Here is a 13,073-nt window from a genome sequence, read left to right on the forward strand (position 1 = left end):
GGACTATAGGTGAGCAGGCTTCAGTAGTTATGGTGCGGGCTCAGTAGTTGCGGCTCATGGGTTCTAGAGCACAGGCTCAGTAGTTGTGGCACACGGACTTAGTTGCTCCACAGCAAGTGGGATCTTCCCGGACCAGGGCTTGAACCCGCGTGTCCCCTGCATTGGCAGGCGGATTCTTTCTTTCTTTTTTTTTTTTTTACAGTCTTCCTTTGTTAGCCAACTAAGCTCAAAATAATTATCCTAGACCTTAGGGAAAGATAAAGGATAAGAACCTAAGTACTTTCCACTGGATCAAAGGTGGCTGGTCCTGCACTTTCTGGTAGAAAAATGATCTTAGACCTTCAGGAACTGTATCGGCCTCTTTGTTAAAAGTTCCATTTTCAAATAACTTATTTCTTGGTGAAGATCTTTAAAGAGGGGGCGTGGCATTCTTCTCAAGCCTCTGGGTCCTCTCACTGCTGGCTTAACATAGCCTCCTTGAGGAATCTGCCTGCTTTGGGACCGGAAAGAATATTACAGGCGAAGAGGTCAACCCTTTTATTGTATAAAGATGGAAGATACAGTCCAGAAAGATGGAATAGCATTTCTAGATTCAAACGGTGTGTTAACTGTAGTGGGGATGAAAATGAACAAAAAATGCAAATTTCTTAAATTTCAGTTAAATGTTCTTTCCCCTCATTCTCTTAGAAGTGAGACGTTTCAAAGACTGTGGACGTATAGAAACGATAGATAGATAAACAGATGGCACTTTGTCATTTATGTCTATAAATGACACACACATTTGATCCTTAAACCAAACTATTATGTAGTCGGGGAACATATTGTTTTATCCCCATTTTACAGATAAGGAAATAGAGTCTTAGTGACATCAAGTGACTTCCCCAAATTCACAGAGCAAGAACTTGACAGAATTGAGAACACAAATCATGCCTGGTTCCAAGTGATTTTTTCCAGTATATTTATTACATAATATAGAGGGATACAAGGTTCAGAATGTATGTGCTCCTAACAATGAAATATCAGAAAGAGAAATTAAGGAAACAATCTCATTTACCATTGCACTGAAAAGAATAAAATACTTAGGAATAAATCTACCTAGGGCAGCAGAAGACTTGTACTCCAAAAACTATAAGACACTGATGAAAAAAATTGAAGATGACACAAACAGATGGAAAACTATACCATGTTCTTGGATTGGAAGAATGAATATTGTTAAAATGACCGTATTACCCAAGGAAGTCTACACATTCAAGGCAATCCCTATCAAATTACCAATAGCAGTTTTCACAGAACTAGAACAAAAAATTTTTAAATTTGCATGGAAACACAAAAGACCTGGAATAGCCAGAACAATTTTGAGAAAGAAGAATGGAGCTGGGGGAATCATGCTCCCTAACTTCAGACTATGCCACAAAGCTATAGTAATCAAAACAGTGTGGTACTGGCACAAAAACAGAAATATACATCAATAGAACAGGAGAGAAATACCAGAAATAAACCCACACACTATAGTCAATTAATCTATGACAAAGGAGGAAAGAATATACAATGGAGAAAAGGCAGTCTCTTCAATAAGTTGTGCTAGGAAAACTGGACAGCTACATGTAAAAGAATGAAATTAGAACATTCTCTAACACCATATACAAAAATAAACTCAAAATGGATTAAAGACCTAAGTGTAAGACAGGATACTATAAAGCTCCTAGAGGAAAACATAGGCAGAATACTTTTTTTTTTTTTTTTTTTCAGTACGCAGGCCTCTCACTGTTGTGGCCTCTCCCATTGCGGAGCACAGGCTCCGGACGCACAGGCTCAGTGGCCATGGCTCACGGGCTCAGCCGCTCTGTGGCATGTGGGATCTTCCTGGACCGGGGCACGAACCCGTGTCCCCTGCATCGGCAGGTGGACTCTCAACCACTGCGCCACCAGGGAAGCCCAGCAGAATACTTTTTGACGTACATCGCAGCAATATTTTTTGGATCCGTCTCCTAGAATAATAGAAATAAAAACAAAAAATAAACAAATAGAACCTAATCAAACTTAAAAGTTTTTGCACAGCAAAGGAAAACCATAAACAAAACAAAAATACAACTTATGGAATGGGAGAAAATATTTGCAAATGATGCTACTGACAAGGGATTAATTTCCAAAATATACAAACAGCTCATACAGCTTAAAAAACAAACAAAAAAACCACAACTCAATCAAAAAATGGGCAGAAGACCTAAATAGACATTTCTCCAAAGAAGACATACAGAGTGTCAGCAAGCACATGAAAAGACGCCCAACATGGCTAATTATTAGAGAAACGCAAATCAGAAATACCATGATGTATCACCTCACACCAGTCAGAATGGCCATCATTAAGAAGTCTATAAATAATAAATGCTAGAGAGGGTGTGGAGAAAAGGGAACCCTCCTGCACTGTTGGTGGGAATGTAAATTGGTGCAGCCACTATGGAGAACACTATGGATGTTCCTTAAAAACATAAAAATAGAGGTACCATATGATCCATCAATCCCACTCCTGGGCATATATCCATAGAAAACTCTAATTCAAAAAGATACATGAAACCCAATATTCATAGCAGCACTATATACAATAGCCAAGACATGGAGGCAACCTAAATGTCCATCAACAGGTGAATGGATAAAGATGTGGTACATATATTCAATGGAATATTACTCAGCCATAAAAAAGAATGAAATAATGCCATTTGCAGCAACATGGAAGGACCTAGAGATTATCATACTAAGTGAAATAAGTCAGTTAGAGAAAGACAAATGTCACATATCACTAATATGTGGAATCTAAAAAAATGATACAAAAGAACTTATTTACAAAACAGAAATAGATTCACAGACATAGAAAACAAACTTATGGTTACCAATGGGGAAAGCCAGGGGTGGTGGAGACAAATTAGGAGTTTGGGATTAACATATACACACTACTATATATAAAGCAGATAAATGACAAAGACCTCCTGTATAACTCAGGGAACTCAATATCTTGTAATAATCTATATGGGAAAAGAATCTGAAAAAGAATATATATATATGTGTGTAACTGAATCACTCTGCTGTACACCTGAAACTAACACAACATTGTAAATTAACTATACTTCAATTTAAAAAATGGTTAAAAATGTATGTGCTCAGTTTAGTAGACGAGTCATAGAAAAATATGTTTATATTATATCCTGATAAGTTCATCACACCCCAAGTTGCCTGAGGATAAAGCAGTCCCTAGACCCTAATCTTTCCAGTTCAGTGAACAAAATTACTTCCTTAAAACATTTTTTTTCATTAATACAGATCTGTTTACACTTGGGAAATTTTATTTGTTTTTCTTTTAAAAAGAAAATGACTGGTGGATTGTAAACTGATGTAAACCCCTTGAAGAGAGTTCGACAATATCTAACAAGATTATGTATTTCTTTTTCTTTAATTAATTAATTTTATTTTTGGCTGCGTTGGGTCTTCGTTGCTGCGCATGGGTTTTCTCTAGTTGCAGCGAGTTGGGGCTACTCTTCTTTGCGGTGCATGGGCTTCTCATTGCAGTGGTTTCTCTTGTTGCAGAGCAAAGGCTCTAGGCATGCAGGCTTCAGTAGTTGTGGCACGTGGGCTCAGTAGTTGTGGCTCACAGGCTCTAGAGCGCAAGCTCAGTAGTTGCAGCACACGGGCTTAGCTGCTCCGCAGCACGTGGGCTCTTCCTGGACCAGGGCTCAAACCCATGACCCCTGCATTGGCAGGCGGATTCTTAACCACTGCACCACCAGGGAAGCCCCTAACAAGACTATGTTTAAATTTACTTTGCAGCCCAGCAATTCCACTTCAAGGAATTTACCCTGAAGTTATACCTTCCATAGTATGAAAATGTAAAAACAGAAAGTAACTTATTGCACTTATTTGTAATTGTAAAGTATTGGAGATTGCCTAATTGTCCAAGCATAGGACATGCACACAGTAGAGCTGCTGTCAAAAACTGAGGAAGACACTGAAAAACAATAGGGAGTGATTTCCAGGAGATGTTACTAATCCCAAACAGGAAATTGCAAAAGAGCATATAGAGTATAAGTTTTGTGGAGAAAATAAGAAAACAAACACATCTGCCACCTTTACAAAAGGAAACAGAGTTGAGACAAACCAGAAACAGTGAAATTGGTTTCTAGCCAGGCCTGGGGGTGGTGAGGGGAGATGGAATGGAAAGAATTTAGAAGGAGGGGCCTCTCTCTGTGCATTTAAAGTAGAGTTTTGACTTTCAGAAGCATATTCAAAAATACATGCTCAGAGAATAAAATTAAATCGATACGAACAGGAAGGGGAAACCCCTGAACCTGAAAGGGCAACGCAACAAAGGAATCCTGTCATCCTTCAAAGAAAAGGAAACGGAAAGTAAATACAGAAGACAGAACAAACTGAGAACTTCTGAGCAAAGTGTAGTTTATAGATCACCTGGATTTTGTACGGTACGATGTGGTGAGAGGTGCTGGGGCGAGAATGCAAAACTCATCTTGACCTCCTTTAGTTGTTTTTGTTGCAGGGGTGAGGGCAAAGCAATTATGAAACGTTCAGACACATTATGGCATTGAGCAAGTAACGAAATATGTTGATGTGGTTAGAGTGGGGTCAGGAGGGCTCTCACTGTGCTAAAGGGACGTACACAGCTGCCATGAGAAGGCAAGAAAGACTCCTGAAATATGTAAATGCATGTATATGTGCACACATATGTTTGTCTATGTATGTGTGCATGTGCATATATTTGTGTGTGTGTGTGTGTGTGCGCGCTCACTAATTGCCTAGATCTGTCTGCTGCAAGGGTCAAGAAGAAAGGACACCCCACTAGCAGTGAGCAACCTTGGTACCCAGATCTTGGTCTCTAATACCACTACAAGGACCAGCGTTCCTTGGGGGAATGGCTGATTCCAGGCTGGGGCAAGGAAGGTACAAGATGGGTCTGTAACATTTTACTGTGCCAAAAGCAGGGAAAAGCTCAGAAAATGACAGGGCATTTCGTATAGGCAGGAGCCAGCTTATGGGGCTCTCACTGGTCCTTTTTTTTTTTTGCGGTACGCGGGCCTCTCACTGTTGTGGCCTCTCCCGTTGCAGAGCACAGGCTCTGGACGCGCAGGCTCAGCGGCCACGGCTCACGGGCCCAGCCGCTCCGCGGCACGTGGGATCCTCCCGGACCGGGGCACGAACCCGTGTCCCCTGCATCGGCAGGCGGACTCTTAACCACTGCGCCACCAGGGAAGCCCTCACTGGTCCTTTTATGGACCAAATATGAGGAAATTAAGTGCATGCAAAGATGAATTATAAATCATCAGGCCTAGGACTCTGTGTCCTGAACACTTTAATACTTGCGACATCACGGATACGCAGATACATAAAGTAGTGAATGAGGGAAGAGGGAGGGTTCTTTCCCACCCCACGGCTGATGAGTGAAAGTGGAGGGTGGGCTGGGTTCCAACGCTAAAGAAGCAGGAGTGGACCAAGTTGAAATCCTCAGCTGAAGCCGATTTGGGGCGGAGTATTAGCCAGATCTTCACGTGTCTCTGCACAGACTACTTATTAGTTGCAAGTGAAACAAAAAGAGTGATTACACAGTGGAGACATCAAACAAAAACCTCATCAGGATTCAGACACCCAGTGAGAACTGGGTGGACGTCAGAGCCTCCGACATGCTATTCTGAAAAAGACACAGCCTCCTCTCTGTAGTGTTCCAGCTGAGAACGCATAATCTGAATCCAGTCCTGATGAAACATCTAACTGACCCACACTGAGAAATGGTTTATTCAGAAATGGGGGGAGGGGATATCTATAGTCTTCCAAAATGTCTGTGTCATAAAAGACAAAGAATGGTTCAGGAAAGTTCCAGATTGAGAGCATCTGAGAATAGGGCAATTAAATGAAATCCTTGCCCCTAGACTGCATTCTGCTCTGAAGGGGAGGACGTGTCTAAAAGACATTGGATCAATGGAAAAAACTGGAATATGGATGGAGATGAGATAAAAGTACTTTATCAGTAATGTTCATTGACTGAAGTTGACTACAGTGCTGTGTTTATATAAGAAAATATTCTTATTTTTAGGAAATACACACTGAAGTATTTGGGTGGTAAAGGACCAAGAGGTACAACTCACTCTTAACAGATTAGAAAAGTAGAGAGCATGCAAGTGACAAGGAACATGGAGGTAAGAGTTCATAGGAGGAGAGTCTAAGTAACAGGTGCATGGAGGTGCCTTGTACCATTTTTATTCTTGCACGTTTTCTGTAAATTTGAAGTTATTTCCAAGTAAAAGTCTAAAAAACGTGAATGATGAAATTTAAATAGTTGAAATATTTAGGATGATTAAGTCACGCTACTTATGGAACAGATATGACGTAACTAAAATTTCTGCATTTATATGCTCGGTTTCAACATCTGAACACAATCCACAGCTATACTGTCCTTCCTTTAAAAAAAAAGAGCCTACTCAGAGCTCCACTACTACCTGGCTGTGTTACATTATTTACCCTCATTTTCCTCATTTACAGCACAGCATTTTGGGGCTAGGGGATTAGTCTCATTAGTTAATTGAACGTTCCTTCCAGCTCTGCAAATCAGTGATTAGACTCTATTTAACCCATTCACAGTGTTAAATAAGCTACTTTCAGACTTTCTACATCTGCAATACCCGTTTGAAAATCATTTCCAACAACTTAGAAATTCTTCCAGGCACAGAGATGCTTGTGGTCAGCTGGTTGGTCCAGAGATCCCACCCGTGTGCGCCAAGCAGGCCACTTTGTCAGGAAGCCTACTCTGATTTTGCTTGTCTTCCCCAGACTGTCCTTGGAGGTGGTGAGAAATAATGCTCCATTATCCAAAGATCTCACTTCTTCTCAGAATGAGAAGAACCTGGAAATGCTCTTCCAAGAACCAGGGGAATGGAAAGTCTCCGTGGGACGCAGCTCCACTTGCAAGCTGAGCCTCACAGGGGTCAGGAGAAGCCCCAGGCTCCCTCAGAGCTTTTTATTCTCATGGCTCTCCTCAAGGTGTCCGGAGGAGAACAGTCATTTTGGAAGCAGAAATGTGGAGGGCGCCCCGAGGAAGCCAGGTCACCGTTGGGACGTCCTGACGGCAGTCTCGACGGGACTCCCCCTCAGAGCCCATGTGACTTTCGCTGGCCGGCACCACCGGTTCATCACCCCTTTCCACAGCTTAGACGAAGTGGCCTTGAAGCCCATAGAGTGTCCTGTAATCTGATGTGTTCGTGGGAAGGGGTGGCTGGGGTAAAGGAAGAGGGAAGCCCAGCCCTCACAGACTCGCCTCCCTGGGATGAACGAGGTGGCCTGGCTTATACACCCGTGATCCGTGAGTCTTCACCCGAGAGCCTCCAACCCCCATCTGCTCCGGCTGGCAGGTAACGTGGAGTTTCCAGGTGTGCAAGGTGGGTGACAGATGTTAAAGGGAACTTATTTGTAGCATCCAGCGGAGCCAACCTGTCTGCCCCTTGCCGTTGATCTCCCTGGACTCCTCAGCACAGCTGGGCTGAATTTTCAGATCCTACTTCAGGAGATGGGCCACCACGTATGCATCCTAGAACCACTTCCGTCTTCCTCACCTCCTACATCCTCTCACGCACGCTGCCAGCTCTGCCCACTCCTTCAACTCCGGATCTGTGAAACAGCCTCTCAGCTTCTCTCCCTGTCTCTGGTCCCAGCCCCTCTCCACCGCTCCCCAGTTGTCTTCCTGACACAAATAGGACTTTATTTCATTCCTTTCTGAAAACCCATCCAAGCCTTCAGAATACACCTCCAGCTCCTCGGCGGGGCCTGAGCCTGGGGCACTGGGCCTTCCAAACCACCGCCGGCTCCTGCCTCTGGCCCCAGCCGGACTCCTGGGTGGGGCTCCGCCTGCAAGGGCACCTCCTGCACAACACACAGCCCGGGGCCCCTTCTGCGCCCCTTCCCCTCCCCCATCAGAGAGCCTGCGGGGAGATCTGGGCCTTCAAGCTTTGGCCCCTAGAGCTCAGTGGCTGCTGAATGAATATGATGTTTGGCACATAGAGTGGATGTTCTACAGTTTCAGGATATTTACTTGCTGGATGAGAAGGGGTGTGAACACTAAAACAGGGCTGAAGGGGCTTCCCTGGTGGCGCAGTGGTTGAGAGTCGATGCAGGGGACACGGGTTCGTGCCCCGGTCCGGGAAGATCCCACATGCCGCGCCGCTGGGCCCGTGAGCCATGGCCGCTGAGCCTGCGCGTCCGGAGCCTGTGCTCCGCAACGGGAGAGGCCACAACAGTGAGAGGCCCGTGTACCGCAAACAAACAAACAAACAAACAAAAAACAACAACAAAAAAACAGGGCTGAAGGGAAGGATTGTGGTCTCTGAGGACCCAGGGCAGCTCAGCTCCCCTTTACCTCCTTGTGGCCCATGGCAGGCTTAAGGCTTGGACAGGAAAGAAAAGGCCAACAGGGAGAAAAAAAAAGAGAAAGAAGCAATGGAATAAGAAAGTGAGTGGGGAGAGAATGGAGTCACCCAGAGGTCTAACAGTGGCCTCGGGCGGGGCTCCCACACTCTCAGGTGGAGAGTTTACTTGGGGACCACTGTGGTGGAGAAATGCCCCCGGACAGTCTCTACGCTCACCTGCTTCTATTTGTCACCAAACAAATCCAGCATCTCCTGAATGTGTGGTGAGGTGAGGAACTTCGTGACGCTAAGTCTAGTTTTTAATGCAATTCTAAGCCAAAGCGAAACTCCGTGTCCTCGTGAAGCTAGCATTTCAGTGGGGAGATAGAATAAACAAGGCAAACGAGTAAGCCAGAAGGAACGCCAAGAGGAAAGTGATGCAAGGATGGGGGACAGGAAGAGAGTTGAAGTTTTAAGTGAGGTGACCTCTGGAGGCTTCTCCGAGGAGGCCCCAGAGTAAGTGTGAGAAAGAGGAAGAGAGCTAGTCCTGTGCTTCTTTAGCAGAAGGAGGTCTGGAGAGGATCCGCGGACGCAGAGTTCTGAACGGGTTCTATAAACGGCCAGTGGGGCTGGGGACCAGGGAGTGGGGCTGAAAGGTCTGTTGACGGAGGTGGGAAAAACCGTGGGCAGAGCAGGTTTGGGGTGAGGGTAAAATCAAGAACCCACTTTGCCCTCCTGAGTTTCGGATGCTTTCTAGACACCCAGGTGGCGATGCTAGTGAGACATGAGTAACATTTAGGGGAGAGGTCTGAGCTGAATATATAAATGCAAAGTCTTCAGCGCTGAGACAGGACTTAAAACCAGGAGGCGGAGTGAGACCACCAAGGGGGCAGGTGGTGAGAGAAGATAAGGGGGCCGTGGGCCACTCCAAGGTCAAGAAGTTGGGGGGATGCAGATTCATCAAAGGTAACCCAGAGGGAATGGCCAGAAAGGTAGGATGGAAACCAGGGAGTGTGCTGTCTTGAAAGCCAAGTGAAGGGTGTGTCCCTTGGAGGAGGGAACCGTAGACTCTGACCCACTTGGCTGGGAAGTCAGGCGAGGGGAAGGCTAAGAACTGACCTTTGCACTGAGCAGCCGGGGGTGGCCGCTGACCTGGGGGAGCTGAGTCGCTGAGCCAGAACATCTAAGAACATCTAAGACGGTCTTGTAGGCCTAGGTTCAAGAGCCAATGAGACGAGAGAAACCAGAGACAAGAGTCTAGGGCAACTGCTGGGAGCTGTTTATTGTAAAGGGGAGAGAAAGCGGTGGGAACAGCAGAGGAGATGTGGTCACCTCTAGCAGCGAGAGGGGCTGCGGCCAGGGCCCAGGTGGGGGGGGGAGTGGCCTTTACGGGGGTGGGGTGCAGGCGCACGGGGAGAAGGCCCCCTGAGCGGCAGCTTCTCAAACAGCCTGGGCCAAACCGGGCTCTGAAGGGCTCTGCGGGTCGGTCTCCACACTCCTGGGCTTCTGCTGTCACCCAGACCGCGCGCGCGGGTCCTGGGGTAGCAAAGGCGCTCTCGGATTCCCTCGGCCACACTGTGCTCTGGGTCCCATGGAAGGTTTCGTGCGCGTCCATCAAGCTCCAGCGGGGAGCAGGGCGCCTCAGAACTCCATCCTGCGGGATCCTGAGCGAGAAACGGGGCAGCGCCCAAACGGGGGCGCCGCGTCCCGCTCCGGGCCGGCGCGGGCCTCGCCATCCCTCAGCTCCCAGCAGCAGCACGCGGGAGACGCGCGCCCACGACCCCTGCGAGCGGGGCTCTGGTGGGGCACCCGCCCTGCGATCTTCCGCAACCCCACGCCGCGCCATGGGGTTCGGGAGCGGAGAGCGCGCCGGCTTGTGCAGCCAAGGGTGCGCACAGCGAGGTGACACCCTCGGCCCCAGCCACTGCCCTGCGCCACATGGCCGCTCCCCGGGACCGCCGCCGCGTGGCCCAGGCTGCGTCCGCGTCCCGGCTCTCCATGGTGCTGGGGCCGAGCGCAGCTCGATTCTGCGGTTTGCGTTCCAGCAGGGGCAGAAAAGAACTCCGGGGCTGGAGGAGCCAGAGGGGGCAGGCCCTGGGTCTCTTAAGGATGGTCGTTTGGGGTCCTCCCACCCGCCCCTAGGCGAGGGAGCAAGTTCCCGCGTGGGAGGAGCGCCTCCCGCGAGGGCGACACCCTGCCCACCCAGTGGTCCCCGCGCGCGGTCGTCCATCCATTCACTGCGGCTCCTGGAGCCGAGCGGCGGCCCCAAGACTCAAACCGAATCTATGAATGGGAAGAGGGAAGAGAAGCAACGTCCGTTTCCACTCCCTGCTTCTCCGCCCCCTCTGCGCCTCCCTCCCGACCGAGCGAGTCCAGCGCGAAGTGACAGGGGCAGGGGCGGGGGCACCGCGGGGGCTGCAGCGGAGGGGTCGAGTCTGGCTGGAGACAGCGCTATTTATAAACTCTGGAGCTCCAGGATAAAGAGGGCAGAGCGGAGTCCCCTCCTCCTCGAGCCCCGGAGCCTCGCCGGGCCCCTCCCCAGCGACTTTGATTTCATTACTCCCCCTCCTCCCCCCGCGGGCTGGCTGGCAGGTGCGGGGGTGGGAGCCTTCTCCGCCCGAGCAGCTTTGCCAAAGGTCCGGCTGCTGACGTCGGAGCGCCCGCTCCTGTCAATGAACGGCAGCGGCAGCCTGGGGACTGTCTGGCAACGAGGCTACAGACGTCATCGCCTCCTGTTGGACGCGGGGGGGGGGGGAGGGGGGGTGTCCGAGCAGCAGCTCCGGCTTAAAGGAAAACTCTCCAAGTTCCAGGCAGCCAGGGAGAGTCGTTCCCGAGAGCACATGCGCCCCAAAGCCCGGTGCGCGCGGGCAGACAGGCTGGCACACTCACGCGCACACACTCAAACACACACGCACACTCGCACTTAGGTTCTCTGTAGGTGTGTGGGTCCAAAGTTGCGGCCGCGGGAGGATGAGCTGAAATGGACCGGTCTTCCTTGGCGCCTAGAGCGCTCAGCGCGGCTTTCCCGGAGACCCCCAGATGGACAAGAGGGATAGAGGAATGCCACACACCGCTTAGAGTTGTCTGCTCCTTTTCAGGGGAGATCAGCGCGAAAGGCAGACTGCCCCACGCCTCTGGAATATGCCTGCCGAGTGGAGCAGAAGCGAGTGTTCTTGGAGAGGTCATGAACTTGGGCCACCTGGGCTCACTGGCAACTTGTTGTGCGCAGTTCTCAATGGAGCCCTGGACCCACGGGGCTCCGGGCCCGCCCGCTTTTTTTTTTTCCTCTTTGCTTTTTCTCTCTTTTTCCAGTGTGTGAACTTGAAGCGGAAAGCAGACAGGCGCTTCGCATACTTCGGCGGTGAGTGGACTGTTCCTTGTACCTGTTATTTAACCCTTGAGAGTCCAGAAAGACTCCAATCCAACCATTTAAAAAGTTACCATCGTTTCCCTCCGTCCTTTTCGGCAATAAGAAAGTGTGTGTGTGTGTGTGTGTGTGTGTGTTGTTTGGGGACATGACTGTTTTGGAAGAGGGGTGATGAGTGGAGGTGAGAAAAAAGAGACCTGAGTGGATAAAACCAGAAGACTCAGGGGTGGCAGAGGAGGTGAGAGGGAGGGCAGCCGAGGCCAGCGCCTGAGCGATTGCCTCCGGCTACTGCTTCTTGGACCGAGTTTCCAGCTCCAAGTTCCCTGCAAGGCTGCCCTCCAGCTGCAAACGGCCGCCTCCGCAAGGCTAGACCCAAGGGGGCCTTGGGAGGAGGCCCCCACCCTCCTGCCTCCTTTCTGGGCCTCCTTCCTCAGTTCTGAATGGGGACAAGACCCCTCCCCCTCCCCTTTCTGCCTCGGGCCTCTGTTGCCTCTCTCCTTGGTCCTCCCTGCACCTCCCCCAACCCCTTTTGCAAAAGCTCAAATGATGTCACAGAGGAGGAGGGGGTCCTGTGCCCCTAGCACCTGAAGGCATCACTATATTGCATCCTGCAGCATTTTGTTTTCTTCATTCTACCCAATTTTCCTTGTAATCCACTGAAAATATTCCCTTCCAAACACCATTAACACCCTCCCCCTCCCAACACCTCCCTTCCCAGGACACCAGTCCTTTACGGACAGGGCTAGAAGTCCCCATACCCAGCACCCACGCTATCCCCCTCCTAAATTAGAAAGAAATCAGCTGAGCACCCAAAGAGCCTCTCCTCCCTGGTGTTTTGGTCTCTTTTTCCCTCTGGGCTTACCCTTCTAGTGGAAGGAAAAAGAGGAAGGAGGAAGGAGAGAGGGAGAGAGGGAGAGGGAGAGAGAGGGAGAGAGAGGGAGCAGAGAGCCCCCTAGACGGAGGACTGCTGCTGAACTGATTGTAGGCTCTCTGCGCCGCCTGCCCGCCTGGTTCCTGCTTCCCCAAAGTGCCTTCCCTCCTTCAGCAGCAATTCCTCTCCAGCCATCTCCCTCCCCGGCCTCTCCTCCCCACCTCTTTTGCCCGTCTCTCTCCCCTCCACCTAACCCCACCTTCACTCTCCTCTCCGAGGGGGGAGGCTGGGGGTGCGGAAAGAACACCCCAAAGCCCCAGCCCCGGCAGAGATGTCGAAGAAACGCAAAGCCCTGGAGGGTGGAGGACAGTCGGGGCTCCCAGAGGAGGAGCCCACTGCCTGCTTTGAGGGCGGCAGCCAGGAGGAAGGTAGGGAGAGCCGG

The 13,073-nt window shown here is 49.6% G+C and overlaps 1 protein-coding gene and 2 pseudogenes across 1 annotated transcript in view; 2 read left to right on the forward strand and 1 right to left on the reverse strand.

Moving 5' to 3' along the window:
• Positions 1 to 9,670: 9,670 nt before the first annotated feature.
• LOC137204922 (putative uncharacterized protein FLJ36797) lies at positions 9,671 to 11,119 on the reverse strand (annotated as a pseudogene).
• Positions 11,120 to 11,181: 62 nt separating this feature from the next.
• The window catches only part of PDE10A (phosphodiesterase 10A), a 583,074-nt gene continuing 581,182 nt past the window's right edge, over positions 11,182 to 13,073 (forward strand). Inside the window, exon 1 of the mRNA XM_067701571.1 lies at positions 11,182 to 11,754. Within this exon, the coding sequence (XP_067557672.1) occupies positions 11,535 to 11,754 (220 nt within the window). The 5' untranslated portion in view covers positions 11,182 to 11,534. The remainder of the gene's footprint in view (positions 11,755 to 13,073) is intronic.
• Positions 12,963 to 13,073, forward strand: part of LOC137204912 (putative transcriptional regulator encoded by LINC00473) — a 43,519-nt pseudogene continuing 43,408 nt past the window's right edge.

Source organism: Pseudorca crassidens, chromosome 13 (genome assembly GCF_039906515.1).
Source record: "Pseudorca crassidens isolate mPseCra1 chromosome 13, mPseCra1.hap1, whole genome shotgun sequence".
NCBI classification, from domain to species: domain Eukaryota; kingdom Metazoa; phylum Chordata; class Mammalia; order Artiodactyla; family Delphinidae; genus Pseudorca; species Pseudorca crassidens.